A 27,271-nucleotide genomic window follows, 5' to 3' on the forward strand; every position below is an offset into this window, starting at 1 on the left:
GATATTTCCTGTGGAGTCTCATGAGGGACTTTGTTAAATGCCTTCTAACACTCCAGATCCATCATATCAAACCAAGTCACCCTTGTGTGCCTGTTTATTAACTCTTTCAAAAATATTTAACAGATTTGCAAGGCAAGACTTTCCCTTTACTAATCGATGTTGGCTCTGCACTATTAGGCGGGTAATTTTATTCTTCAAAATAACTTCAACCGTTTTTCTTAGCAGCCTTGCGTGTTCTTTAGCAACTACTTACTGCAGTATGCGAAGATGGTTAACAAATCTAACTAAACAGTAAGGGGCCAACGTAAGCCTGTTAATGCCCCTGGCTGCTCTGCTCGACTACCTCTTGCTGTTTAAGGAGGGCGTCGGTATTATTCTCTCCTTGCCCTGTCCAGACACGTGGCGGGGCTCCAGGAGGACGCTACCCCTTTAACAGGAACCGGAACGGCTTCCCCCGCCGCCTCAGTACGTCAGCTGCGCGCCTGCGCGCTGGCGCTCAAAGACCCGGAAGCGCTCCGGCTGGTTCCAGGGTTCGTGCGCTCCACGGGGTGAGCGCCCAGGCAGGACCGTAGCCGCCAGGGTAGCGAGTCGGGGCCGCGTGACTGCGCACAGAGCGGCGGCCGAGGAAGACAGGCGGCATGCGGCAGGGGAAGGAGGGAGCTGGGCTAGGGGGAGGAGTGAAAAGGGGTGGCGTGGCCTAGGGCTGCGAGGTGCTCCTCCGGTCATGAAATAGACCGAGCGGCTTTCCGAGGCGTCCGCTGCGGGATGCCGTGTTGCTCCCTTGGGGCTCTGTGCATATAAGTGTGTTCTGGGGTCATCAGGTAAATCTGAATTACGGGAATGTAGCTTCCCTTTTAAAACATTTTGCAGCAAGTTGCCATGACGAAGGGTGCATTTCTCATGTATATAAAATATTGCTTGCCCAACCAGACTGGAATGGCATGGGATCAGGATGTGAATTCTGCTCTGGGGTTAGAGGAGTGGGGGGAAATTCGCTCGAGAACAGCTAACGTGTCAGTTTGGGCTCAATGGAACAACTCGTATAAAACTTATTGCCATTGGTGTCCCTCACCCCAGAGATTGCATACATTCTGTATTGGATCAGTGCTGGCGATGGTGCACAGCTGCTGTTGTCCTGAGATAGTTATTTTATGAGAACAAATTCAAAGACCTTTTGTGTCATTGTACAAATACAGATGGATTGGCATCCTGGAATTTTTCTACTAGGGGCATCAGTACCTGTTAATAAACTCATTAAACAGATTTTGATAGCGAGATGTGAGGTAGCAGCTCCCTAGGAAAAAATGAATGCTGCTAATGTGCTGGAGTTATATAAAAGATTCTGGGGAACATATATGATGGAACACCTTCGTTATGTCAGGCTGGCTGCATTTAGGAAAACCTGGTGGACGTTTGAAAAGGGGATAGAAACTGGAGGGGGGGGGGGGCAGGGTTTAAAACACTGTTCAGGAGATTTGTTTGGCTCTCTTCAGTGGACGTTGTAAATGTGGTACTTTATGTACCAATGCGTTGTGCTGTTGGATGATGATTAATACAGACATGTTTTGTTGTAAATTTTCTTTAATAAAGATTAATTTAAAATTCTATGTGGGTTCTAGCACTTAAAGTTTGGGGATATGTGATGATCTCCTGTCTACATGGGAGAGCAGAGAGGGTACCAAATAAATCTCCATAAGAGATTTCTAAATTGCTGCAGTTTGTAAGAAATCAGGAGTAGGGTTTGTCCAAGTGCCAAAACTATAATTTCTGTAGACAGTAATAGGATAATGTCCTGGCCCGCTTTGCCTAAAAGTGCAAAATATAATTGCAACTAATCAAGAGCCCAACAGATTATGTAAATCACAGCACTGTCTAAAACATATCTTCCAATCTCACTCGGAGACCTCCTCAGGTTCACCTTTGTCAATGTTTAAATGCTGATTCTGTAGCTCAAGGGTAGGCAACTGTCATCTTTGAGTGCTGCAAGCAACTCAGATTTTCAATATATCCACACTGAATATGCACAAGATGTAATTTTTATTTATATTCTGCTTTTCATGGTACTTCAATGTGGATTACATCTCATGCATTTTAATTGTGGATATCCTGACACCCAACAGACTTGCAGTGTCAGTTGATTGCCTTAGTTGTGGTCTCCAAGTGCCATGTCCCAAGAGACTGATTTAAATTGTAAGAGCTATCCATAAAGAACAGTAAAAGCAGAGGGCAGCCCAGTGTGGGTTGTACTTTGTATGTACGGGTTACACAGACACTTGCATATATACATACATAGTATACATTTGGTATGATTTATATTATGTCTTGTATCTTTCCTTGCAGTATTACAGTTACAGGAGAGGTGTGATAGTGTGAGAGGATCATCTCAGTCCTGTGACTCTACCTTAAGTTGTCATGGCAGGGGGAAGAAGGGGACCCAACAGGACATCCTACTGTCGGAACCCTCTCTGTGAAACTGGGGCCACAGGGGGCCCTGGACATTCCAGCAGCTCCTCTGTCACTGGAGGGCGCTCCCGCACCAGGTAAACTCAGCAGTGCTACCCCCATCGTGCTTTTTGTCCAGGCTGCTTCAAGAAATAGGAGACTGTCCTGAAGCTCAGTGCCACCCCAACAATGCTCTCAGTCCAGTCTGCCCACAGGAACAGGTGAAACTCCAGCAGCTCAGTGCTATTCTCACAAGGGCTCCCAGCCCAGGCTATCCCCAGGAATGGGGAAACTCCAGTAGCTCAATGCTGCTGCCTGGAAGGAACAGGAAAAAAAACTATTGCTTTCTTTTCTGCTTTCCATCCTCTTGTGCTCCTTTCTAAGTTATGAACAACACTCAGATTGTAATGACTGGCAATGGCCCCATCTGCCCCTACCACAGTTTCTAAGTGACAGTGTCTGCAGCATATGACAACAGATTGAATAACCACCTTGGGATTCTTCTCAGGGTATTGCTGTGCAGTAAATTCATAGTGGTTAGCCTCACTTTTCTAGGAAGAAATATTTTCCCATTGATAAACAGGGTGAATTAGCCATGCTGTCTGGGGATGTCCTCCCAGTGGCCAGAGGCAGGAAACTTCTCTCCAGATATACAGAGCTTTGCGCGCCTGCGCAGCGGTTCCCGCATGACTTCCCCCAGTGTCCTCAGTTCTGTTTTTTCCTGCGCAGCTACCAGACGTGGATCTCCTTTCCTCGTGCTTTTATTCTTTTTCTTTTATTTCCTCCTCATTTCGGTGAACCCCCAAAAAGCACTTTTCAGTGCTACCATGGCTCCGAAGACCCCAGGCTTCAACTATTGCCAATGTGGCAAGGTTATGTCCTTCACCGGGCATAACTACAGCTACTTGTGCCTAGGACCGGACCATGACCGAACATCCTGCCCCGACTGTGGCAGGATGTCGCCAAGGGCCCAGAGACAACAGGCCGTGAAAATCGCCAGGCTCCGGGAGCTTGAAGGGGCCTCTTCGGGTGCATATGCCCCAACACATCGCACCACTCGATCCTCACTGGAACAGGAACACAGGAAACCAGCAGCTCCGAAGCAAGCATAGTCACTGGAGTAGACCTAGAAGAAGCAGGGCCAGGTGGGGAAGCCCCCCAGAGAGCCGGGAGGTAAGGGTGTGGGTGATAAACCCACTAAAAGCCCAGATGCGTCGATCAAACTGGCGCCTAAAGCAGTGAAGGGCCGCGCAGAACTGTGCCCGTCAACACAGGCCGTGTTGAAGTCTGAGCATGATGCAGATCGGCGCATGATGTGGAGAGTCGCACGACGCAAATGAACACGCTAGGCCACAACATCGATGCAGGCTGCACCAGGCATGCGTCGAAGGGAAAGTCACCTTCGAGGTGAAGGACAAATCACACCACCCCAAGTCCATGCACTCAACGCGGAAAAAATCAGGTGTCTGCCGAGCACGCACCAGAGTAGAAGTTCTCAATCACAGTGGCGTCTGGACCCTCAGATAGTTTTCACCCCAAGCGAGGTCAAGGATTTTGACACTTCGGATGTAGACATCCTCCATGTGTATGTCTCAGAAGGCTTCTCTTCCTCCTTTGCTAGGGGTAGTGTCCACAACAGGGCTTTCTTAAGTCTCTGAATGCAAATGGCGGCTACCTCAGCTCCTTGAACCGTCGGTAAAAAGACAGACGGCTCACTATGAAGACCACAGCCAATCTCAGCAGGGTAGGGGCCCAGACGCAGCAATACCTTCCTCCAAACGTAAGAGGTTTGTTTGCTCAGGAAAAGAAGGGGATGCATCTCTGCCATCTGTGAAAAAGGAAATATTCTCCTTCCCGCCCTCAGATAGAAGGCGCAGCCTCTCAGGCCATGTCTCGAATAACCAGTATCCTTCACTCCCTCTTTATGGCTCTTCCAGCTAGTCAACACCCTGTGCCACCTTCTAGCCCTTCGGAGGAGGCCTTGTCACACCCAGTCCTCTCTTCTCCCCCCACGGGAATTTGAAGCAAAGGAAGATGTCAGTGGTGATCTAAAACCTGCAGCCTCGAAACCTGGGCGAGAACCTGTATACTCCTCTCCACCTTCATCGGGATCGTCCATTGGAATACCATCAGACCCGCCAGAGCAGCCATTTCTGCCTTTTCTGCAATCCAATGACTGGATGTACTCCTTGGATCTCAAGCATGTGTATTCCCACATCCAGATGCACCCTTCCTTCTGGCGTTACCTTTGTTTTCAAGTGAATGCTTGATGCTACCAGTTCAAGGTTCTTCTGTCTGGCCTGTTGTCTGCCTCCAGAGTGCTCACAAAATGTCTAGTCATAGTTGTGGCCCACCTACTCAGGGGATAAAGGTTTTTCCCTATCTGGACAATTGGCTGTTGGTGGCCTCAAATTCCAAAATGCTCCACTCCCATCAAATTTTTTATTTATTATTTATTTATTTAGAAACTTTTATATACCGGTATTAGTGGGGACATCATACCGGTTCACATAATAACTGAAAGATTGGAAAATACATTTCAACAAGGAGAATGTAACTGGGCGAGGGTAGAACAGAGAGGCAGTAGGAAGGAAAGGGAAAACAAGAAATGCAGACTACAACCTGCCTAGAGAATCTGGGATTCATCAACTATGAATCGTCGAGTGTCAACCCCACTCAAATCCATCAATTCATAGGGGCAGTCATAAATACCAAAATTTGCAGCGCCTTTCTTCCCGCCGACAGAGTTTGAACCTTTCGCGAACTAGCCTATGAGTTGTGGAGCCATTCACATCCCACATCTCGTCAAATACTCAATATCTTGGGACATATGGCAGCAGCATTTTATGTGGTTCCCCATATCCACCTTCACATGTGTAGACTACAATGGGGTCTCAAGACTTAATGGTTTCAGCACGACTACCTGATGTCATTACAAGTGGTCATGACTCAGTCATTGATCTCGGACTTGAATTGGTGGTTATTGTCCATGGTCCTCGAGTCAAGGGCTCAGTTCTGAAACCCAGCGTATCGGATAGTCATGACAACAGAGCAATACACAAAGGGTTTGGGTACGCACGTACTACACTTAAAGGGAAAGGACTCTCAACATCAAGCTGCTTGAGTTGAGAGCTGTAAGAAAGGCCATCTATACCTTCTCCCATCTACTCATGGGGAAAAGAGTGATTGTTTGTTTATACAGGCAATCAAGTAGCCATGTTTTACTTAAACAAGGAAGGCAGGTCCAGTTCCAAGACGCTTTGCAGGGAATCAGTGCTAATCCTGGAGTGGGCACTGGCTCACTCCAGTTGCAGACAACCTACAGAACACAGAAGCCTATAGAATGTTTCACCCACATGAGTGGGCACTGCGTCAGGACATAACAGACTCTCTGTTCATGAGGTGGGGGATACCCTGCATGGACCTTTTTGCAATGGAGTCCAATGTAAAACTACTGAAGATTTGTTCTCTCTACCCAAGCGGGAGAAGAGTCGCTCATTCCTGATTCCGTGGGAGCGAAACCTGTTATATGCATACCCTCCAATACCTCTAATAGGTTGGGTAATTAAAAAATGCATCACTGAAGGAGCAGATCTCATCCTCATTGCACCAGCATGGCCCAGGCAGCTGTGGTATGCCTATCTTGTTCACCTCTCCATTCAGCTGCCAAGGCTAAGAGAGAATTTGAAAAGAAGATGGCCGTAGAGGCAAAAACTCATAGTAAAAACTTTTAAAAATATATCCGAAGCAGAAAGTCTGTGAGGGAGTCAGTTGGACCGTTAGATGATCGCAGGGTTAAAGGGGCACTTAGAGAAGATAAGGCCATCGCGGAAAGATTAAATGATTTCTTTGCTTCTGTGTTTACTGAAGAGGCTGTTGGGGAGATACCCATACCGGAGAAGGTTTTCATGGGTAATGATTCAGATGGACTGAACCAAATCATGGTGAACGTAGAAGATGTGTTAGGCCTGATTGACAAACTGAAGAGTAGTAAATCACCTGGACCGGATGGTATACACCCCAGGGTTCTAAAGGACCTAAAAAATGAAATTTCAGACCTATTAGTAAAAATTTGTAACCTATCATTAAAATCATCCATTCTACCTGAAGACTGGAGGGTGGCTAATGTAACCCCCAATATTTAAAAGGCTCCAGGGGCGATCCAGGAAACTACAGACCAGTTAGCCTGACTTCATTGCCAAGAAAAATAGTGGAAACTATTCTAAACATCAAAATCACAGAACATATAGAAAGACATGGTTTAATGGAACAAAGTCAGCATGGCTTTACCCAAGGCAAGTCCTACCTCACAAATCTGCTTCACTTTTTTGAAGGGGTTAATAAACATGTGGATAAGGTTGAACACCGGTGTAGTGTACTTGGATTTTCAGAGGGCGTTTGAAAAAGTTCCTCATGAGAGGCTTCTAGGATAAGTAAAAAGTCATGGGATAGGAAGCGATGTCCTTTTGTGGATTGCAAACTGGCTAAAAGACAGGAAACAGAGAGTAGGATTAAATGGACAATTTTCTCAGTGGAAGGGAGTGGGCAGTGGAGTGCCTCAGGGATCTGTATTGGGACCCGACTTTTCAATATATTTATAAATGATCTGGAAAGAAATATGACGAGTGAGGTAATCAAATTTGCAGATGATACAAAATTGTTCAGAGTAGTTAAATCACAAGCAGATTGTGATAAATTGCAGGAAGACCTTGTGAGGGTGGAAAATTGGGCATCGAAATGGCAGATGAAATTTAATGTGGACAAGTGCAAGGTGTTGCATATAGGGAAAAATAACCCTCGCTGTAGTTACACAATGTTAGGTTCCATATTAGGTGCTACAACCCAAGAAAGAGATCTAGGCGTCATAGTGGATAACACATTGAAATCGTCGGCTCAGTGTGCTGCCGCAGTCAAAAAAGCAAACAGAATGTTAGGAATTATTAGGAAGGGAATGGTTAATAAAACTGAAAATGTCATAATGCCTCTGTATCGCTCCATGGTGAGACCGCACCTTGAATACTGTGTACAATTCTGGTCACCGCATCTCAAAAAAGATATAGTTGCGATGGAGAAGGTACAGAGAAGGGCTACCAAAATGATAAAGGGGATGGAACAGCTCCCCTATCAGGAAAGACTAAAGAGGTTAGGGCTGTTCAGCTTGGAGAAGAGACGGCTGAGGGGGGATATGATAGAGTTCTTTAAGATCATGAGAGGTCTAGAACGGGTAGATGTGAATCGGTTATTTAGTCTTTCAGATAATAGAAAGACTAGGGGGCATTCCATGAAGTTAGCATGTGGCACATTTAAAACTAATCCGAGAAAGTTCTTTTTCACTCAACGCACAATTGAACTCTGGAATTTGTTGCCAGAGGATGTGGCTAGTGCAGTTAGTATAGCTGTGTTTAAAAAAGGATTGGATAAGTTCTTGGAGGAGAAGTCCATTACCTGCTATTAATTAAGTTGACTTAGAAAATAGCCACTGCTATTACTAGCAACGGTAACATGGAATAGACTTAGTTTTTGGGTAATTGCCAGGTTCTTATGGCCTGGATTGGCCACTGTTGGAAACAGGATGTTGGGCTTGATGGACCCTTGGTCTGACCCATTATGGCATGTTCCTAATCCCTCTGGCAAACAGAACAGTTACTGACTCAGGAAGAAGGCACACTTCTTCATCCAATGCAGGACTCTCTGCACCTGATGGCTCGGAGGTTGGGAAGTGTTGTCACCTCCTTCTCCCAACTAATATCCTCCAGGATGCCATCCACAAGGAAAAATTACGCTGGCAAATGGCACAGTTACCTGTACTGGTTCACTGGAGCAATTACTACAATATCTGCATTTGCTGAATTCTTCTGGTCTGGCAGTATCATCCATCAGAGTACAACTTAGCGCCATAGCAGCATATCGTCCTTCCATTCAGGGGAATTCAGAATCCACACATCCCTTGGTATCTCGTTTCAGGAGGGGCACTCTAAAACTCTGTCCTCAGGTATCAAGGCCGGCAGTTCCTTGGGATAGCAATCTAATATCGGAAACACTTATGCTTCTGCCCTTTGAACCGATGCAAAAGGCTTCCATGAAATTCTTGATGTGGATGGTGGTACTTCAGCGAGGCGAGTTAATGAACTTCAAACGCTAGTTCACTATCCACCTTATTTGCATTTCTACCATGACAAGGTCACCTTGTGGATCCATCCTTCCAAAGATGGTCTCATCTTTTCATCTGAATCAGACAATAACTTTATTGACCTTCTTTCCAAAACCACAAGCATCTGATAAGGAAAGAATTCTTCATACTCTGGATTGCAAGAGAGCCCTGGCATTCTACAACTAGAAGACTCATTCGCCTAACCGCCATTCCCAGCTCTTTCTCTCCTTTTACCCTAATGCTCTGGGGTTGCCCGTAGCCAAAAGAGCATTAGTGAACTGGCTAACCCAGTGCATTCGTTTCTGCTACTTGTCTCATCCAAAACGCCTCGAATCAAAAGTAAAAGCGCATCCGCTCCGAGCCACAGCAACGTCTATAGTCCACCTTTGCAATGTGCCACTTCAGGACATATGTACAGCAGCGACTTGGTGCTCTCTGCATTACTTCACATCTCATCACTGCCTCCAACAACGAGCAAGATCAGATGAAGCTGTGGAGCAGGCAGTATTACAGGACAGCACTGTCCACCAATCAGCATCTGCAGTACGACAATAAGAGAGACGTTGGCAACCGTGTGCTTAACCTACCCTTAGCTGGGGACTCCCAAACAGCAAGACTAATTCATCCTGCTTATCAGTGGGGACAAAAGCAAGTTTGTTTTCCCTAGATAGCAGGATGAGTTAGCCATGTGTCCTATCTTTCATCCTTTATATCTGCTCTTACTCATTTTTTCTGTTTGCTGCTTGTCCATTCTTTCTTAATTACTGAGGACACTGGAGGCGGTCGCGCAGAGCAAAACTCCGTATAAGTGGGGAGAAGTTTCCCACCTCGGGCCACTGGAAGGACGTCCCAGAGAGCATGGCTAATTTATCCTGCTATCTATGGAGAACACTGTTTACGGTAAGCAAACTTGCTTTTTCATGGGCTCTCCATGGATGACATATAGCTATGATTAACCTTCACCAAGAACACCCTGATTTAAGATCGTACAAGTTAATTGAGAGGGCAGTGCTCCGAAGTTATCTGAAGCATTGCTGTATACCACACTGTGAAATGAAGCTTGGCAGCAGAAGGCTCATCTGCATAATTTACCCAGCAGCCCCTGGGAAAGAACGCCAGAGATCACTGCGAGCTACCCAGGCTTCAAACTCCACAGCCTCAGCTTCCAGCGGCGAGGACCTGAACATGTGTGCACCCTAAAACACTTTACTATAAATTTACTACAGATTTAATACAGAAGGAATTTCACTCAAAACGAGCCATAAGATGGGTAATTAGGTAGTAATTCACTTTCAAAGCCTATCCAGCATAACTCTCTGCTTCAATGGCAGGGGTGGGATGAAGAAAAGTGGATCTATATACAGACAACAGCCAACAAGGACTGAATTACATAGTCTGGGTAAATAAATAAGCATGGGTGTAGCTTGCTCATTGCGGCGGTTACTACCTCTAACTAATTAAGCTAGATATTTCACTTAGATGCAGCTCCAACACTGCTCTCTACATTAATGGCGGGGGTGGAAGGGAAATAGAACCAAAAGGTTACTAAGAGCCAAGAGTAACAGATAAGTATGAGAAAAAAAAAAGTGCGAAACTTGCTGGGCAGACTGGATGGGCCATTTGGTCGTCTTCTGCCGTCATTTCTATGTTTCTATAATAAGTTGGTTAACTGTAGCGTTTTGCTGGTCATTGACAATCAAATATAAAATAAATCAATAGGTTAAAAGTATTTTAGATTAGCTTTATAACCCTACTTGATAACAAAGCAACACAATTAAGCTGCAGATTGTAGTCTGGCTTTCCAGACTTTTGCACTGAGTGCCACATGTGTGATTATCTCCCAGTTGGTGAGAGCTTGTATGTGTGCACTAAGTGCAAAGAGCTCCTAGGCGTTGGAAAACAAATCTGATCTGGAAGCTAGAGTGGAAGACCGGGAGTAGCTAAGGGAGATGGAGAGGTATATAGAGGAGACCTTCAGGGACATAGAGCAGTTCTATCTACAATCTGGCAAACCCTATGTTTTCTTGGAGGAGAAAGGTCACCTGAAAGAAGAGCATCCCCTTGGTGAGGCAGGAAGCAATCCTGTAGCTTTGACCTGCCCTCAAAGTGATGCAGTATCCGCTCGCACAGAGGATGCATCCAGGAGAGAAGTGTTAGGACAGCCATTGTAGTTGGTGATTTGATTATTAGGAAGGTAGATAGCTGGGTGGCTGGTGGACACAAGGAGCGTTTGGTAACTTGCGTGCCTGGTGTGAAGATGGAGGACCTCAGACATCACATAGATAAGACTTTAGATGGTGCTGGGGAGGAACCAGCTGTCTTGGTACATGAGGGTACCATAGACATAGGAAAGTACAGGAGGGAGGTTCTGGAAGTTAAATTTAAGATATTAGGTAGAAATTTGAAATCCAGAACCTCCAGGGTAGCATTCTCAGAAATGCTCCCCATGCCACATGCAGGGCTCCAGAGTCTCAATGTATGGATGAGACTATGGTGCAGGGAAGAGGATTTTAGGTTTGCTAGGAGCCTTGGCCTCATTTTTGGGAAAAGGGGGCCTTTTCCGAAAGGATGGGCTCCATTTTAACCAGAGTGGAACCAGGCTGCTGGCACTAATCATTAAAAAGGAAATAGTGCAGCTTTTAAACTCTGTGATGGGGGAAAGCAGACGGTCACTCAGAAGTGCATGGTTCGGAAGGATACATAGAAAATAGGGCATCCAGGTAGAGAGATTGCAATAAATACTAAATGGGCGCATTTAAATAAAGAGCAGATAGAGCAGAAAGATTCCAAATTACCCCTGTCAACTGATTAGCAGATTAACACAAAAAACATTTTGAAATATCTATACAAACGCTAGAAGTCGAGAAAATAAGATGGGAGAGTCAGTCTATAGCACTGGATGAAGAGGTAGATATAACTGGCATCAGCGACCTGATGGAAGGAGGATAACCAGTGGGACACTGATACCAGGGAACAAATTATATCAGTGATAGGATGGATCTAATTTGGAGGGGTGGCCCTATATGTTAGAGAGAGCATTGAGTCAAACATGATAAAAGTTCTGCAGGAAACTGAATGCAATGTTGAATATTTATGGATAGAAATTGCAGGTGACAAGGGGATAAAATAGCAATGAACAGACAGAGACAATGAAATGCTAATAAATTAGGGAAGCTAACAAAATCAGCAGCACAGTAATTTACTTATTTATTTATTTGACTTAATAATGGGAGATTTCAATTACTCCAGTATTGATTGGGTGAATGTCACATCAAGACATGCTAGAGAAGTGAAGTTCCTGGATGAAATAAATGACTGCTTCATGGAGCAGCCGGTACCAGAACCAACAAGAGGGGAAACTGATTTAGACCCAGGATTTGATGCGAGAGGTAAAGGTATTAGAATCACTTGGTAATAGTGATCACAACATGATCAGATTCGACTTAGTAAATGGAGGGAGGTCACTAAAGATTACTACTGCAACATTTAATTTTCAAAAGGGTGACTGATAAAATGAAGAAAATGGTTGGGAAAAAAACTGAAAGAAGCAGCTGCCGAGGTTAAGAGTTTAAATCAGGCATGGACGTTGTTTAAAAATATCATCTTGGAAGCCCAGACCAGATGTATTCCAAACATTAGAAAAGGTGGAAAGAAGGCTAAATGACTGCTGCCATGGTTTAAAAGGTGAGGAGAGAGGCTATAAAAACTAAGAGAACAACTTTCTAAAACTGGAAAAGGGAGCCGAATGACGAAAACAGGAAATGGCATAAGTTAAATGCAAATCATTGATAAGGAAGGCAAAGAGAATTTGAAAAAATTTTTGCAGTGGAAGCAAAAACTCATAGTAAAAAAACTTTTTCAGATACATTTGAAGAAGAGAGCCTACGAGGGAGTCAGTTGGACCATTAGATGATGAAAAGATAAAAGGGGCACTTAGGGATAACAAGGCCGTAGCAGAAAGACTAAACAAATTCTTTGCTTCAGTCTTCACTGAGGTAGATATGTAAGATACCCATGCCAAAAATTATAAACAAATGTGGTGATTCAGAGGAACTGAAACAAATCTCCGTGAACCTGGAAGATGTACTAGGGTAAATTGACAAATTAAAGAGGAGCACATCACCTGGACCAGATGGTATACATCCCACTGTGCTGAAAGAACTGAAAAAATGAAATTGCAGACCTGCTATTGGAAATTTAACTATCAATAGCATCACCTATGGTACCTGAAGACTGGAAGGTTGCCAACGTAATGCCAATTTTTAAAAAGTGATCCAGGGATGATCCAGGAAACTACAGACCAGTGGATCTGACATCTGTGCCAGGCAAAATGGTAGAAACTATCATAAAGAATAAAACTGCTGAACATATAGATAAGCATAGTTTAATGGGACAAAGCCAGCATGGATTTAGCCAAGGGAAGTCTTGCCTCACAAATTTGCTACTTTTTTTGAGGGCATAAATAAACGTGTAAATATCCACCAGTGTATCTGGATTTCCAGAAAGCATTTGACATAGTCCCTCATAAGAGACTTTTAGGAAGTTAGAAAGTCATGGGATAGGGGGGCGATGTCCTTTCGTGGATTACAAACTGGTTAAAAGACAGGAAACAGAGAGTAGGGCTAAATGCTAATTTTCCCAGTGGAAAAAGGTGAATAGTGGAGCGCCCCAAGGATCTGTTCTGGGACCAATGCTTTTTAATATATTTATAAATGACCTGGAAATGGGAACAGTGAGTGAGGTGATCAAATTTGCTGATGACAAAATTATTCAAAGTTAAGTCACAAGAGGATTGTGAGAAAATTGCAAGAGGACATTGTAAAACTGGGAGACTGGGCATGCAAATGACAAATTAAATTTAATGTGGACAAGTGCAAAGAGATGCACTTAGGGAAAAGTAACCCAAATTATAGCTAGAAAATTGCTCTATGGTGTGACCTCATCTTGAGTATTGTGTGCATTTCTGGTCACCGCATCTCAAAAAAGATAAAGCAGAATTAGAAAAGGTACAGAGAAGGGCAAACAAGATGATAAAGGAGATGGAATAATTCCCCCATGAAGAAAGTCTAAAGAGGTTAGGACTCTTCAGCTTGGAGAAGAGATGGCTGAGAGGAGATATGAAAGAGGTCTATAAAATAGTGAATGAAATGGAACGAGTAAACGTTAATTAGTTCTTTACTCTTTCAAAAAGTACAAAGATCAAGGGACACACAATGAAGTTATTATGTAATACATTTAAAACTAATAAGAGCAAATAATTTTTTTACTCTGCGCATAATTAAGCTCTGGAATTCAATGCTGGAGGATGTGGTAAAGGCCGTTCCGTGTACGTACCCAGATCAGTGCAGACTCCTGGGTTTTGCCTCCCTGCCAGCAGATGGAGACAGAGAGAGTCTCACTGACACTGTACATTACCCAGTGAGCCACCTGCAGTCCCTCAGTATTTCTCTGTCTCCAGCAGATGGTAGATGGTTTAAAACTGCAGTCTGGTGAGAGAGAAAAAAGATTAAAAGACACAATTTCTGGATCCTCTCATGGGGTTGTGAGGTCCTGGTGGGGACATCCCCCCTGGTTTGAGGCGGACGAGCAGGGAGTTGGTGACCCTTCTGTTAGCTCGGTCCGGAGATCTGTGGGGTGGACATCTGGTGGTCCAGATCCCTCATCCCTCACGAGACAGTGATGGATCCTGCTGGCAGTTCTGCTCTGTAAGCCCAGTGGAGCAGGGGTGACCCTTTTATATGGCTTGTCCTGGGCTGGGTCACTAAAGTTTGGTGAAAGGAGATGGATATAGCCAGTGGTCTGGCTCTTTTCTGATCTGCCATGCGGCCTGCACTCCTGGAACCTGAACGTCTGCACCAAAGGAAAGTATTGGCTTCTATGTGTCTTTCTATGTTCTCAGAGAGTAAAAAACAAATTAAAAAAGAAAAAGAGAACAAGAACTAGTTAGAGGAATTTGTGCAGCATTGGGGTTCCAGTGGGGGAGCTACCTTAGCAGCTCGGGGAGCTCAGCGATGGGGTTTTTCAGCAGTTTCTCTGCCTACAGAGGAGACCAGGTGTTGGCTCCATGGTGACTGGTCCCCTGCTTACCGCTGAGGTGCTGTGGGTATGGGGAGGAACAGCGTGCACGTGCAGAAAAAGCGACATGGCGTTTGGGGGTCTGTGTCGAGCATGACCGCACTGCTAGAACGAGCCTCACGAGTGACTGAGTCTAGCACTGAGGCTTTCGCCATCAGAAGGAAACGGCCATTTTCAGTCAGCAGGAGAGGCAGGGGAATCCTCTCCAACTACTGCTGGCAGTTCCCTGTCCCGTGGCACTGGCACCGAGGAGGAGCCTCTGGTTCTGAGAGAGCTCTTCTGCTGGTTTTAAAGCTTGTGTAGCGGAACAAGCAGTAGGAGATGCTGGCACTCAGCCCCAGTCTCCATGGATTCTCAGCTGGTCACGAAACCTGAGCTGTTGAGAAGCTCTTCAGGCCTTCCATGATTTTCGATGTCTGATGTTGAACAGATCCAGGCCTAAATGTACTGAAGATTCAGGCAGGCTTTGCTTAGGCATGTGGTAGCGCTTCTTTTCCCGTGTGCATGCATTCTCGCCCCGTGGTGGTCTGTGCACATACATCTGTGACTTGGAGATGAGCACGTATTTGCATAGGTACTGGTGCACGTAAGGTCGCGACCTAGACTGGAGCGCACATTTGTGCAGGTACTTGAATGCATATTTTTGCGTGTCTTTAAGAGGTGTGAATGTACACCCTGGTGGCATTGGTAAGTATGCAGGAGACCACCTAGAGCCGAAATTCAAGAGCGCTAGGTACAGGGGATGAACAGGTCCAAGCGCTTTGCTGTCTTGTGAGGTCTGCTGTCTCCATTTGTGTCAGCGCCATTTAGATGCTCAAAGTGTTTTGACTACTACAGCTTTTGCCCATGTTGGGACATCCCTCGGCCTATGGTGTCTCTGAGGGGGAGTGGAGTGAGAGGCGAGGCAACGGACAGTTCTTGTCCTCTCTTGTTCCGAAGGTAGAAGCTTCCGAGAGAGAGAGGTTGGGCCTATGGACTATGATATAGCTCCATCCTCCTCCTGGGTGAAATGTTTCCAGGGCCCACAGACCTTTCTGCAGGGATGCCCAGTGAATGCAAAGCAACCTACTATGTTGGGCTCGCATGCTCGGGCCTCCTATTTGTCAGTCATGGCAGGCAAATGCCACAGGGAGGCTGTTCAAGGGGGATATGGATCATGAGACATTGGAGGATTCTGATGGGGAACTGGCTCTTACCTCTAGAAGAGGAAGAAATTGCATATGATTGAGAGCCGCTTTGAACTTTGCTCAGATTTTTTTCTTTTTTCAGAGAAGTCTTGCTGAGTTTGTTGGCTCAGACCTCGAACACACTTAGTGTGGCTGGAGGTCAGTTTTAAGTTAAGCATCCTGTTTCTTTTCCCCCCCTGTATCCAATTCAAGAGATATTGGATTTAAAGAAGGTAAATGCGGCTCTCAAGGTTCCCGTTTCCGCATGGAAACTCTGAGGACCCTCATGGTGGCGGTACGCAAAGGAGACTTCTTGGCGTCTCTTGCCTTGTCAGAGACATATCTGCACATAGCCATCAGGCCGGAGCACCAGAGATTCCTGAGCTTCATGGTGCTAAGGGAACATTTTCGGTTTCGAGCCTTCCCTTCAGCTGGCAACTGCTCCATGTACCTTCACCAAGGTGATGGTGATAGAGGCAGCCACACTGCAAACGAAGGGTGTGTGAGTGCATCATGTCTGGATGACTGGCTCATTCATCTGAAATCAGAAGCTACTGATGCACTTGAAGTCTCTAGGATGGATGGTGAACCTAGCAACAAGCCATTTAGTCCTCTTTCAAACTCTGGAATTTCTGGGAGCTCAGTTCAACACACTGCCAGAGAGTGTTTCTCATGGAGAGAGATTACTGAAATTGCAGAGTCAGATTAAGTTTCTGCTAAAGCTTTCAGATCCCAAGCTCTGGGACTATTTTCAGGCCCTGGGTTCTATGACATCGACATTGGAATAATGCATTGGGCGTTTGCACATATGGGGCCTCTGGGGGAGCTCTTCTCTCCTGCTGGAATCTGTTGTTGGAAGAGTTTCATCTTCCTCTTCTGTTGGGGGAGGGGGGGGGAGCCAGGGACAGTCTTTCGTGATGGCTTACTTGCACCAATCTCGAGTGTGGTGTGGAATTGGAGATTCCGAATTGGGTAATAGTTACCACTGATGCAAGCCTCTCCCAGATGGAGGGCGGCGTGGCAGGGCCAGTGGTCGAAACAGGAGGCCTCATGGTCTATCAATCAGTTAGAGACTAGAGTAGTGCATTTCACATTGCTTGCCTGTGTGCTATCCAGTATGGCTCTTATCAGACAATGCGAGAGACCCGGGAGTTCTGGGCAAAGCAGCACTTGGAGCAGTTGGCAGTGTCTCACATTGCCAGAGTGAACAACATTCAGGCGGATTTTATCAGTCAGAGAAAGTTAGACCCCGGGGAAAGGGTGTTGTCAGAGGCAGCGATGTGTCTCATTCACAGAAGATGGGGTTATCCCGACCAAAGAGAATAAGGCATCATGGTTTTACAGCCGCTGAACAGAACACAGTATGGAAGGATTCGGAGCTCTGGTGCTGCTGAGGACTCGAGGAATTCTTCTTTGTCTTTTCTCCGTGGCTTCTGGTGGACAAGGGATTATGATAGATCGAGAAACATCCAGGCAACATAATCCTGGTAGCTCCAGAGTTTAAACATCGACCATGCTTCCTAGATCTGAACAACATGAGCCCCTGAGGTTCGGACATTGTTTGACTCTTTTCCATCAAGGCCCAATATTTTTGGGTCAGGTGGCTCATTTCTGTCTTGCGGCTTCGCTTCTGAGAGGAGACAACTGAGACTGAGGGGACTTTCCAAAGCGGTTATTTCCACCTTCTACATCCTTGACGTATGTGCGAATTTGGAGGATTGAGTCCTGGACTGCTGTTGGAGTACAGCCTCAGCCTGTTCAGGCTATGGTGTCACATATTTTGGCTTTTCTACCTAAAGGTTCTGGTCAAGGGACTGGCCTTTAACTCTCTGAGAGTCTAGTTAGTGACATTGGGTTGTCTTCAGGGTAAGGCGCAAGGGTATCCTCTATTCGCACATCTGGATGTTATATGGTTCCTTCACGAAGCTAAGAATTTGCATCCTCAGGTGCGGAACATTTGTCCATCTTGGAATCTGAATCTAGTCCTTAGAGGATTGTATGCGGCTCAGTTTGAACCACTAAAGAGAGCTACGGTTAAGGACTAGACTCTTAAAGTGATTTTCTTGATGGCTGTTTGTTCAGCCAGGAGAACTTCGGAGCTCCAGGCATTGTCGTGTCAAGATCCCTTCCTACAGATGTCTGATTCGGGGGTATCTTTATGCATGGTGCCTTTTCTGCCTGAGGTAGTCTTGGTGTTTCATCTTAGACAGTGAAGCTTCCAGCTTTTTTGGATTTGGATTCCTCTGCGCCTCACGCAGGGGGAGCTTAGGCTCTTAGATTGGAAGCATGCATTATTGAGGTATCTAAAGGTCACTTATGATTTCCGTAGTTCAGATCACCTCTTTGTACTGTGGAGTGGTCCAAAGAAGAGAAGTAAGGCGGATAAGGCTACAATTGTGCTGTGGCTGAAGGAAGCGATCAAGTCAACTTACATTTTTAAAGGGCGCCCGCTGCCGGGGGATTTAGGGGCGCACTCGATGCATTCTCAGGCGACTTCTTGGGCTGAGTCACAGCAGGTGTCTCAGCATGAAATTTGCTGGGAAGTCGTTGCACACTTTTGCTAGGTACTATCGCTTGGATGTCGGGGCTTTAGTTTCCATGCGCTTTGGTGAGAGCCTTCTACGAGCCGATCTCGCCAGGTCCCACCCGAGTTAAGGGCAGCTTAGGTACCTCCCAGGAGTCTGGACTGATCTGGGTACGTACAGGGAAAAGAAATTTGGTTCTGCTAATTTTCGTTCCTGTAGTGCTACAGATCAGTCTAGACACCCACCCAATTACTGGGGGGGAGGAGAGTCTGCCACTCATACTGTTGCTTTGTGTATAGTGCGGAGTAGTTAGAGGTTTTCAGTGTGGATCACTTATGTTAAATTTGGGAAATGAGCTTTCCATCGTCTTTTTGGGCAACTTCACCTTCTTCTGGCTCGTTGGCGGGGAGGGAGTTTGCTTAGAAATTTATGGTTGTTCTTGTCATCTTGGCTTGATAAGAGGTCAATACTGAGGGACTGCAGGTGGCACACTGGGTTATGTGGCAGTGTCAGTAAAACTTTCTCTGTCTCCATCTGCTGGCAGGGAGGCAAAACCCAGAAATCTGGAATGAAAATTAGCAGGTAAGAACCAATTTTCCTTTAGTGCAGCTGAGTTTAAAAAAGACTTGAACAAGTTCCTGGAAGAAAAGACCATAAACCATTATTAAGATGGACTTGGGGGAAAACCATTGCTTATCCCTGGGATACATAACATAGTAACGATGGCAGAAAAAGAGCAAACGATCCTTCCAGAAGGGCATTCCAGGCATCCACCACCCTCTCTTTGAAGAAATATGCAGCATGGAATCTATTTACCCTTTGGGATCCTGCCAGGTACTTGTGACCGGGATTGGCCACTGTTGAAAACAGGATACTGGGCTTGATGGACCTTTTGGTCTGAGCCAGTTTGGCAGTTCTTGTGTTCTTGTACTCTGTATTATGAAATAAATGTTTGTTGGAAGTTCTTCTTGTGTGCTAGAGACGCAGACCATGCACGGTGAGCCATGCGCACCTAGAACCCGAGAGAGAGAGAGAGAGTGTAACCCCTGCAGGGGACGTGAGAACTGCAGGGCAGGCAAATGATGGTAGCTGAATGTGCTTTTTGTCTTTTGCAGGAGTGGATCAGGCACAGGCCTCTCCAGCCCTCCCTTAGCTGCACAGACGCTGCTTCCTCTGCGGCATTCGAAGATCCCCGAGCTGCCCATCCAGAGCAGTCTCCTCTTTGAACTGCAGCTCCTCTTCTGTCATCTCATTGCTCTCTTTGTCCATTATATCAACATCTACAAAACAGTGTGGTGGTTTCCTCCGTCGCACCCCCCGTCACGTACGGCACTGGTACGTAAACCCCACCACCACCACCACCACATCGTGCATGTTCATGGTACACAACCCCTCCCCCACCCCCCATGTACACTGCTAGAACGTAAACCCCCTCCTTCATCACACACTTCACTAGTTATGTAAACCACCCCCCTTTCCAGGCAAACCTATAAGTGGCTAACATTGCAGGTTACATAAATTGCTTTCACTCTATCATGTATGTTTCTGGTACATAAATGAAGCCCCCATGCCCTTCCATCACACACATTGCATGAACACTTCATGTACGTCACTGGTGTGTAACCGCCCCCTCCCCACCCTATCATGCACGTGACTGCAGCAGAATTCCTCTCCCCACTCCCCATCCCTCCATCTACCCAAAGTGGATGGCCAGCGTTGGCATTTACCTGCTGTCGCTGTGCTGGCTTCCTGTATTATCTGGCTTTCAGAACCTGACCTGTTTTTGGAGGTCCAGGCTGCTGGAGGGGGAAAGGTCAAAGAGTGCTAAGCTGCAAACTGGGATTTGCATGAAAAGATGTGGAAAATTCCCAGTGCACTAACATTTCAGAGTTTTGTATGTTTTTTTTGTGCTAACCTCTGTTTGCAAAACATGATCGCAAGCTGTAAAGTTTTGTGCGTAGTTTGCTAAATGTAAAGGTTTAACTTCAGAATTAATGAGCTGCTGCAAGGCAAGAGTTTACCCAAAATATTTACTAAAACAGACCATGACCCCCTTTGAAAAATCTCACAGGTTAAGTACATTGGACCCAAAGGGAGGAGAGGCGAGAGGAGAAAGAAGGAGAGAGAGAATAAACGAGGGGGGGGGGGGGTGTCCCAGTAAACTCCTTTTGGAAGAGGGCCTTTCTGGAAGTGCAGCAGGCCCGCTCCTGGCTTTCTACTCGGACAGGCCCTGTGTGTATTATGTTGCTGTCTTACAGCTCTTTGGATGTGACGTATTTTTGTACTTTGGCAATAAGATGGTTATTTTTGGTTTGTATGCTTAACCTAAAATAGTTTACACATTTTAAGTAAAGAAAATGAATAACATTGATTCATACCCTGGAAGAAAGAGACAGAGAGAACAAAACTAAAATAAAAAATAAAAAGGAAGGAGAACAGAGATACCCGAGAGAGACCAGGAAAAAGGATGAAAAAAAAGCGAGAGAAGCAAAGCAGGAAATATAATTAGAGACAAGGAGGAGGGTGCAAGAGCAAGTTTGTTTCTGGAGAAGATGAATCTTGGGCCCCAGTTGAAAGCATGATTGTCCACATGTCCAGCCCTCCACCTCTAACTGCTCCCTTTTGCATTGCAGAATTTCCATCTGATTGATTTTAATGTCCTGGTGCTGACCGCGATTATCTTGACTCGCAGGCTGATTGGGGCCATAGTCAGAGAGGTAAGGCAGGCCTGGCAGGCTCTGTGCCCTGGGCACAGCCCCTTGTGACTTCTCCTTTAAACCACTTTTGGGCTTTTCTGTGTGCATTATAGACGCCTGTGCTCCCTTCAGTTTAATTCCTGTGCCTAATCCATTGTTCCCTCTCTCCCAGGCCTCTCAGAGTGGGAAGCTGTCAGCCCCACACTCGGTTTTGCTTGTGGTTACCCGGTTTGCTGTGCTGACTGGGGCAGGCTGGAGTTTGTGCCGCTCACTTATTCACCTCTTCAGAACATACTCTCTCCTCAATCTCTTGTTCCTTTGCTATCCGTAAGTACAGCAGTTCTTTCTCCGGGGTTATAATGCACAATTCAGCCCTTTTCTCCGCCCCAGCCTTTCCTAATACCTTGCCTTTGACTTCTGTGGGTGGACAAAGTGTCCCTGGTGGTATTTGGAGCAATGACTGCAGACTGAGGCCAGCCCTAGATTCAGCCTTGAGATTTCTCTGGGACTAGATCTTGTATGGTGGCGGCACACAGAGGAGTGAGGTAAGCAGCAGTGCTGCCTGGGGATTAGGAGAAGGCAGGTGTGGGGTAGATGGTAAGGAGATGAGGTGCAGGGTGGAGGGAGCAGAGAGTCACGGGTAACACTTCTGCACCTTCTCTCTGCAGGTTTGGCATGTATGTTCCCTTCTTGCAGCTGCGATGTGACTTCGGCAGGCCTGGTTTCCTGTCCCAGGTCTCCAGTCTCAGCCCGTGGGACAGTGGCCGTGGCAAAGACTATTTAACGTTTGTGCAGGAGACATGGAAGCAGCACAGCAGGCAGATGTACAGTGTGGCGAGCATGCCCACCCACGCCTGCTGCCTCTCCCCTGACCTTATCCGCAGCGAGGTGCAGCATCTCAAGATGGACTTCAACTGGCGCGTGAAGGAAGCCCTGCTCAGCTCCATCCTCAGTGCCTACTATGTGGCCTTTGTGCCAGTTTGGTTTCTGAAGGTACGTGAGCTGGCACGTCAGCTTCCAAACTGATTTATTTTACTTCACTGTTTCTTTGGGGTTCAAAGCACAATTTATCTCAAAGCCCTGAGCATAAGGGTTTCTTTGCTCCCTTAGAACAAAGTCAGGATACTCTGTGTCTTTAGTTCAGAGTCAGTCTTCGTGCAGGTCTGGTAATAGCAAAGCACAGCATTTCAGAAGTCCCTTCCAGACAGATCAGTTAGCAGAGCAGTAATCTAGGCAGCTCTTCAGGTCCTGTTGCATGGGGGATAGGATCTGTAGGGCTCAGCACCTGTCAAGGTGTTGGAAAGAAGGAAATATTTCCAGGGATTTCCTTTTCATTTCTCCTGGGGCATGGCCATTGGTTTCTGCATCAAGTATAACACCAGGTTTTCCCCCTTACGTAACCACTGCCCTAGCAGGTCATTGCATTGTCAGTGACTGTGCTGTACCGTCTTGTGTGTGTGTGTGTTTAGCTTGCATTGCTGCTGTCTGGGCTGTACTTGTTCTAGGATGAGGCGCTGTGTGAGAAAAACAGGGGGTAACTCAACCAATTGCCTGTACTCTCTGTGACTTTCTCTTGTAGAACACGCAGTATTATGATAAGCGGTGGTCCTGTGAGCTCTTCCTGCTGGTGTCCATAAGCACCTCGGTGATACTAACGCAGCACCTCCTCCCTGCTCGCTACTGTGACCTCCTGCACAAAGCTGCAGCTCACCTGGGCTGCTGGCAGAAGGTGGATCCAGCACTCTGTTCCAATATGCTGCAGCACTCGTAAGAAGCCAGCTCTTCCTATCTTGCTTTTCTTGCACAGACAGGAACTGTGCTGCACTATTTGTGGGACAGCATCCACATACAGTATTGGGCATGTGGGAAAAGTGACTGTCCTTTGTGTCGTAGCATGGCATAAGGAGAGCACTGCTATACGTACATGGGAAAATACAGAAGCACTTTCCTCCCCTTCCTGTCAGTCGTGTGTGTGGCTTGCAGAGCAGCAGTGGGCAGGTGTGCTGACAGAGCATCTCTTTCTTTCTCTCCCTCCCTCAGGTGGACAGAGGAATGCATGTGGCCGCAGGGCGTACTAGTAAAGCACAATAAGCATGTATACAAAGCCGTGGGTCATTACAACGTGGCAGTGCCTTCCGATGTGTCTCACTTCCGTTTTCACGTAAGTTGAGCCTGGCGTTCCCTGCAAGTAAAGGTTTCTCATTATAGGAACTTCCAGCTCTGTGGGACATGCAGGCTAGGGACAAGAGATTGAAATGGGAGGGAAGACTGCTCCACGTTCTTATAACAGTAGTCAGAAATATCAATATTTGGCATCAAATGAAAGGCGCTGTAAGAGACAATAAATCCGATTAAAAATCCAACAAGAGAGGAATAGGCTTGAAGCTCTTTAAAAGTCCACTGGGTGAGGGGATCGCTGATTGTGTGCTGTGAAGCTGCTACTGGGCCATTATTAGAAAGCGTATGGAGCGGAATACAAGGTAGCCCCGTATGCAGTGCTGTTTACTAAAGATGGAATTGTCATGCCAGTCCAGTTATCTGAATCTACCAAGCTGCTTATCTCTACTTATTGCTGAGAGAAATGGACGTTCCTCAACCTATCCTGTGGATAATAAAAGGACTAGGGGGCACTCCATGAAGTTAGCAAGTAGCACATTTAAGACTAATCGGAGAAAATTCTTTTTCATTCAACACCCAATTAAGCTCTGGAATTTGTTGCCAGAGGATGTGGTTAGTGCAGTTAGTATAGCTGGGTTTAAAAAAGGTTTGGATAAGTTCTTGGAGGAGAAGTCCATTAACTGCTATTAATCAAGTTTACTTAGGGAATAGCCACTGCTATTAATTGCATCAGTAGCATGGGATCTTCTTAGTGTTTGGGTAATTGCCAGGTTCTTGTGGCCTGGTTTGGCCTCTGTTGGAAACAGGATGCTGGGCTTGATGGACCCTTGGTCTGACCCAGCATGGCAATTTATGTTCTCATGGCAAAATGGAGGTAGTCTGTAGGGAAATCTTGACAAAATGTAAATACAGGAATAACCCACCCAACAAAGTAAAATTGCGCAGCTCAGACAGAAATGTAAATTGGGAAAGATTTTTATTTATTTATTTATTTATTTAAGGTTTTTTTATACCGGCATTCAAGAACTCGTTCTCATCATGTCGGTTTACAGAAAACAGGGGTGCAGAAATATAACCAAAAACATAACTAAACGTGGAGAAGAGAAGCAGTTACAATTAACAAGGGATCATGAACTGGGATTATAAGAAATAAAAGAGATAGAGGAGGATAATTATATACAAGTGTACAATGTAAATAAGGAGTTCTCTATAAATACAAGAGAACAAAATAAATATGGAGTCCATTATATACAGCTACTTAGCATAGGAGTCATTGATGGATCTTGTTAGGTGGAGTTCGGGAAGGCTTGCCTTCCCGAACTCCACCTAACAAGATAGAGGAGCAGTTCTTTCTTGCCTCATTCTGCCTTTCTTGCTGTCAGTTTTTTTTCAGCAAACCGTTACGGATACTGAATATTCTCATCCTGTTGGAAGGAGCTCTTATCCTGTATCAGCTGTACTCGCTCATCAGTTCGGAGAGGTGGCACCGCACCATTTCACTGGCTCTGATCCTTTTCAGCAATTACTATGCCTTCTTCAAACTGCTGCGTGACCGTCTTGTGCTGGGGAAAGCGTACAGTGCCCCGACCCATCTGAAGCTCAGCTAGGCAGCTGGGCCCTGCTGCAGGCACACAGTGCTTGCTAGTTTTGCTACAGGTGCTTTTTTTTTTTTTTTCCCCCAAACGTGATGTAATTAAACAGAAAAGACTTATTTTTGTACTCTGAGCTGCTGTCTCTGTGATTATTGTATATGGGGCTTTGGAGAGGGATTTCTGATGGCAGGGGACTGTGATCTTATTAACCCCAATGCATGATTCTCTCAAAGACACAGAACAGGCTCTAGAACGGGCACCCCAGGCCCCACTGGAGGTGTATATTCAGAGTGGGTGGTCTAAACCCCCCACTGAAAGCGTGTGGGGGCTCCACGCCTGTAGCAGTGGTAATTCTCTGAAAATAAATAAATCAATCAAAATGATGGGTGAGAGCTAGCAGTGACCTCCACCTGCCACCCTAGCTCCACAAGTTGAAAAAGGTTCCAGGTCCCAAAATGCCTTCCTGCCTTGGTGTGTGTTGTGCAGTGGTGGATGAAGAAGCCCTTTGCTGTGAAGGGGGTAGTGCTGCTGCTGCTGCTGCTGCCACCTCTTGCCATCCTTGAGGCGACGCAGAATGGCACAATGGTCATTGTGGTTTGGGTGCGTGCATGAGGCAAAGGGCTTCTTCCTGATCGGGACACAAACGTAGGTGATATGCATTGTTGAAAGAAAAACTAGTGGCAGTGGAAACATGGCCAGACTCCCAAACCCAACCCCACCCCTAGCCCACCCGCTCCTTCTTTCGGACGTTGTGTACAGGTCATGGCTGAAGTAGATCGTGCATCTTCCTTTCTCGCTGGGCTGGGATGAAAGCGAGACGACCATGCTCGATGCATGAGAGGGGCTTTACCCTCTGCTGCCTTTTATAACGCTGGAGGGATTGGTTAGGATTAGGAGGGCGGGGGCGGGGGCGGGGTGGAGCTGGCCCGCCTCCCCCTTCCCTGTCTGCTGCGCCTTTAAGGGCCGGGGAGCTGCGCGCTCGCAGGCTTTTGTCCCTCCCGGCCGCCGTCTCCCGCCGACATATTGTCCGCAGCAGGCCCAGGAGGAAGGCGGCGCCGCCGAGATGGGTAAGGGGAGGGTGCTCGGGGGTCCGCTTGCCGCCCTCCCCCTGCCCCGGAGAGCTTGCATCCTCGGCGCGTGCTCCCGCACGTTTGCTGCTCTTCGGCCTGGGTCAGGGGTCATTCATGTCGGGCGCGCACCGGCCAGGCCCTTGCTGCTTACCGGCTGCCTGGAGCCTGGGTCACCGAGGGCCGCTCCTCTGCGTGCAAGCCCTGGCTGCGGTGCTCGGGGGGAGTGGGGCTTGCACTGCGACCTCAGCCTCCTTGGGCCGGTCCATTCCCCTTCTCGGGACTCTGTACATCTTGGACCTTCTGCTGCTGCGCTTCCCTGCCCACCACGAAACTTCTTCTAACATTGTCGACCCGGACTTCTTTTCTTGTGTTAATTTGTTTAACGTGCGCCTGCTGCGATGAAAGGGGAATGGACATAAAAGAGTTAAAGGTTGTCCTTCTTTTAGTTGGAAGCAAGCCTGCTTCTCATTCCTTGCTCTTTCTGACAGGGACCTCTACCTGCCCTGGGCTAAACTTGGAAAGGCAACACCAAGGTGTGTGCGAGAGACATGGGGGTGGTGAGATCATTCAATGGTCCTAGTGGGAATGGGTGAGGGCACTGGGATCTGCAAGGAGGGCATGAGATGGGAGTTACTGGGTTTGGTAAAGGGCACAGGTGGAGGTGCATAAATATAGTACATAGACTCCAGTCATGAGGATATTTATTTGATTTATATTCTTCATTTGAGACCTTTCAGAGCTGCTTATGTTCAGATACAGCAGGTATTTCCCTGTCCCCAGAGAGCTCAGTCTTTGTATTTGAGGCAATGGAGGTGAAGTGACTTGCCCAAGGTCACATGGATTGAACCCTGGCTGCTCCTCCACTCCATGAGTAGAGATGGTCAAACACCTGTCTGCTGGAAGTTTGAGGGGACCAGAGAGAGAGCTGATCTTGTCCATCCGTGTGTCCGAGCTGCCAGGCAATGCCATTGCTTTGTACTGGAAGGGAATCCCTTGTGTTCTGAAATAGCATTGAGGTTACCTTCATACTCAGGGGGTATAATGGGATTTGGAATATGTAATATCTGATGATCATTTTACAGAAATGAGGAGAATAAAGGCAAAAACAGTATTAGAAGCCAAGCAAATCTGGGCCAGGCATAGATGATCCATACTGCAGGCCTTTCTTTCTGTATTGAATATTATTGGATGAAATCTTTTATCTATTAAAATTTTTCTTGCTTGTAAATTTATACTTTGAGTTTCATATGTAAATTAATGTTCAAAAATTTCATAAGAAATAATGCACTTCTGCAGGCCTAATGAGGATTCAGTTTTTCAGTTTAGGCCTTTTGCTCTCTCCTGACCCTGCCCATTTATCAAATCAGCCCAAAATAAAATTGCATCATTTATAAATCTGCAAATCCCTCTGTTTTTAAGTATCTTTTGTCTGTACT

At 46.4% G+C, this 27,271-nt stretch overlaps 2 protein-coding genes across 5 annotated transcripts in view; both read left to right on the top strand.

Annotated features, from left to right (window-relative positions):
• Positions 1-420: 420 nt before the first annotated feature.
• TMEM39B (transmembrane protein 39B) lies at positions 421-24,898 on the top strand. Of its 2 annotated transcripts, none has more exons than XM_029571354.1 (9): positions 421-548; positions 2,341-2,540; positions 19,475-19,694; positions 20,993-21,076; positions 21,228-21,382; positions 21,724-22,048; positions 22,635-22,822; positions 23,096-23,216; positions 24,556-24,898. In XM_029571354.1, exons 2-9 carry the CDS (start codon positions 2,413-2,415, stop codon positions 24,778-24,780), a joined length of 1,446 nt encoding a protein of 481 aa, XP_029427214.1. In that variant the 5' UTR covers positions 421-548; positions 2,341-2,412; the 3' UTR covers positions 24,781-24,898. The 2 variants fall into 2 exon arrangements, with proteins under 2 accessions (XP_029427214.1, XP_029427213.1); XM_029571353.1 differs by lacking the exon at positions 421-548 and adding an exon at positions 576-821.
• Positions 24,899-25,733: 835 nt separating this feature from the next.
• The window catches only part of KPNA6 (karyopherin subunit alpha 6), a 31,320-nt gene continuing 29,782 nt past the window's right edge, over positions 25,734-27,271 (top strand). Inside the window, exon 1 of one of the 3 annotated variants that reach the window (XM_029619349.1) lies at positions 25,734-25,832. In XM_029619349.1, the coding sequence (XP_029475209.1) occupies positions 25,829-25,832 (4 nt within the window). In that variant the 5' untranslated portion in view covers positions 25,734-25,828. Of the gene's footprint in view, positions 25,833-25,874; positions 26,369-27,271 lie in introns of those variants that run through there. The other 2 variants (XM_029619347.1, XM_029619348.1) reach the window with 2 other exon arrangements.

This window comes from Rhinatrema bivittatum, chromosome 11 (genome assembly GCF_901001135.1).
Source record: "Rhinatrema bivittatum chromosome 11, aRhiBiv1.1, whole genome shotgun sequence".
NCBI lineage: Eukaryota > Metazoa > Chordata > Amphibia > Gymnophiona > Rhinatrematidae > Rhinatrema > Rhinatrema bivittatum.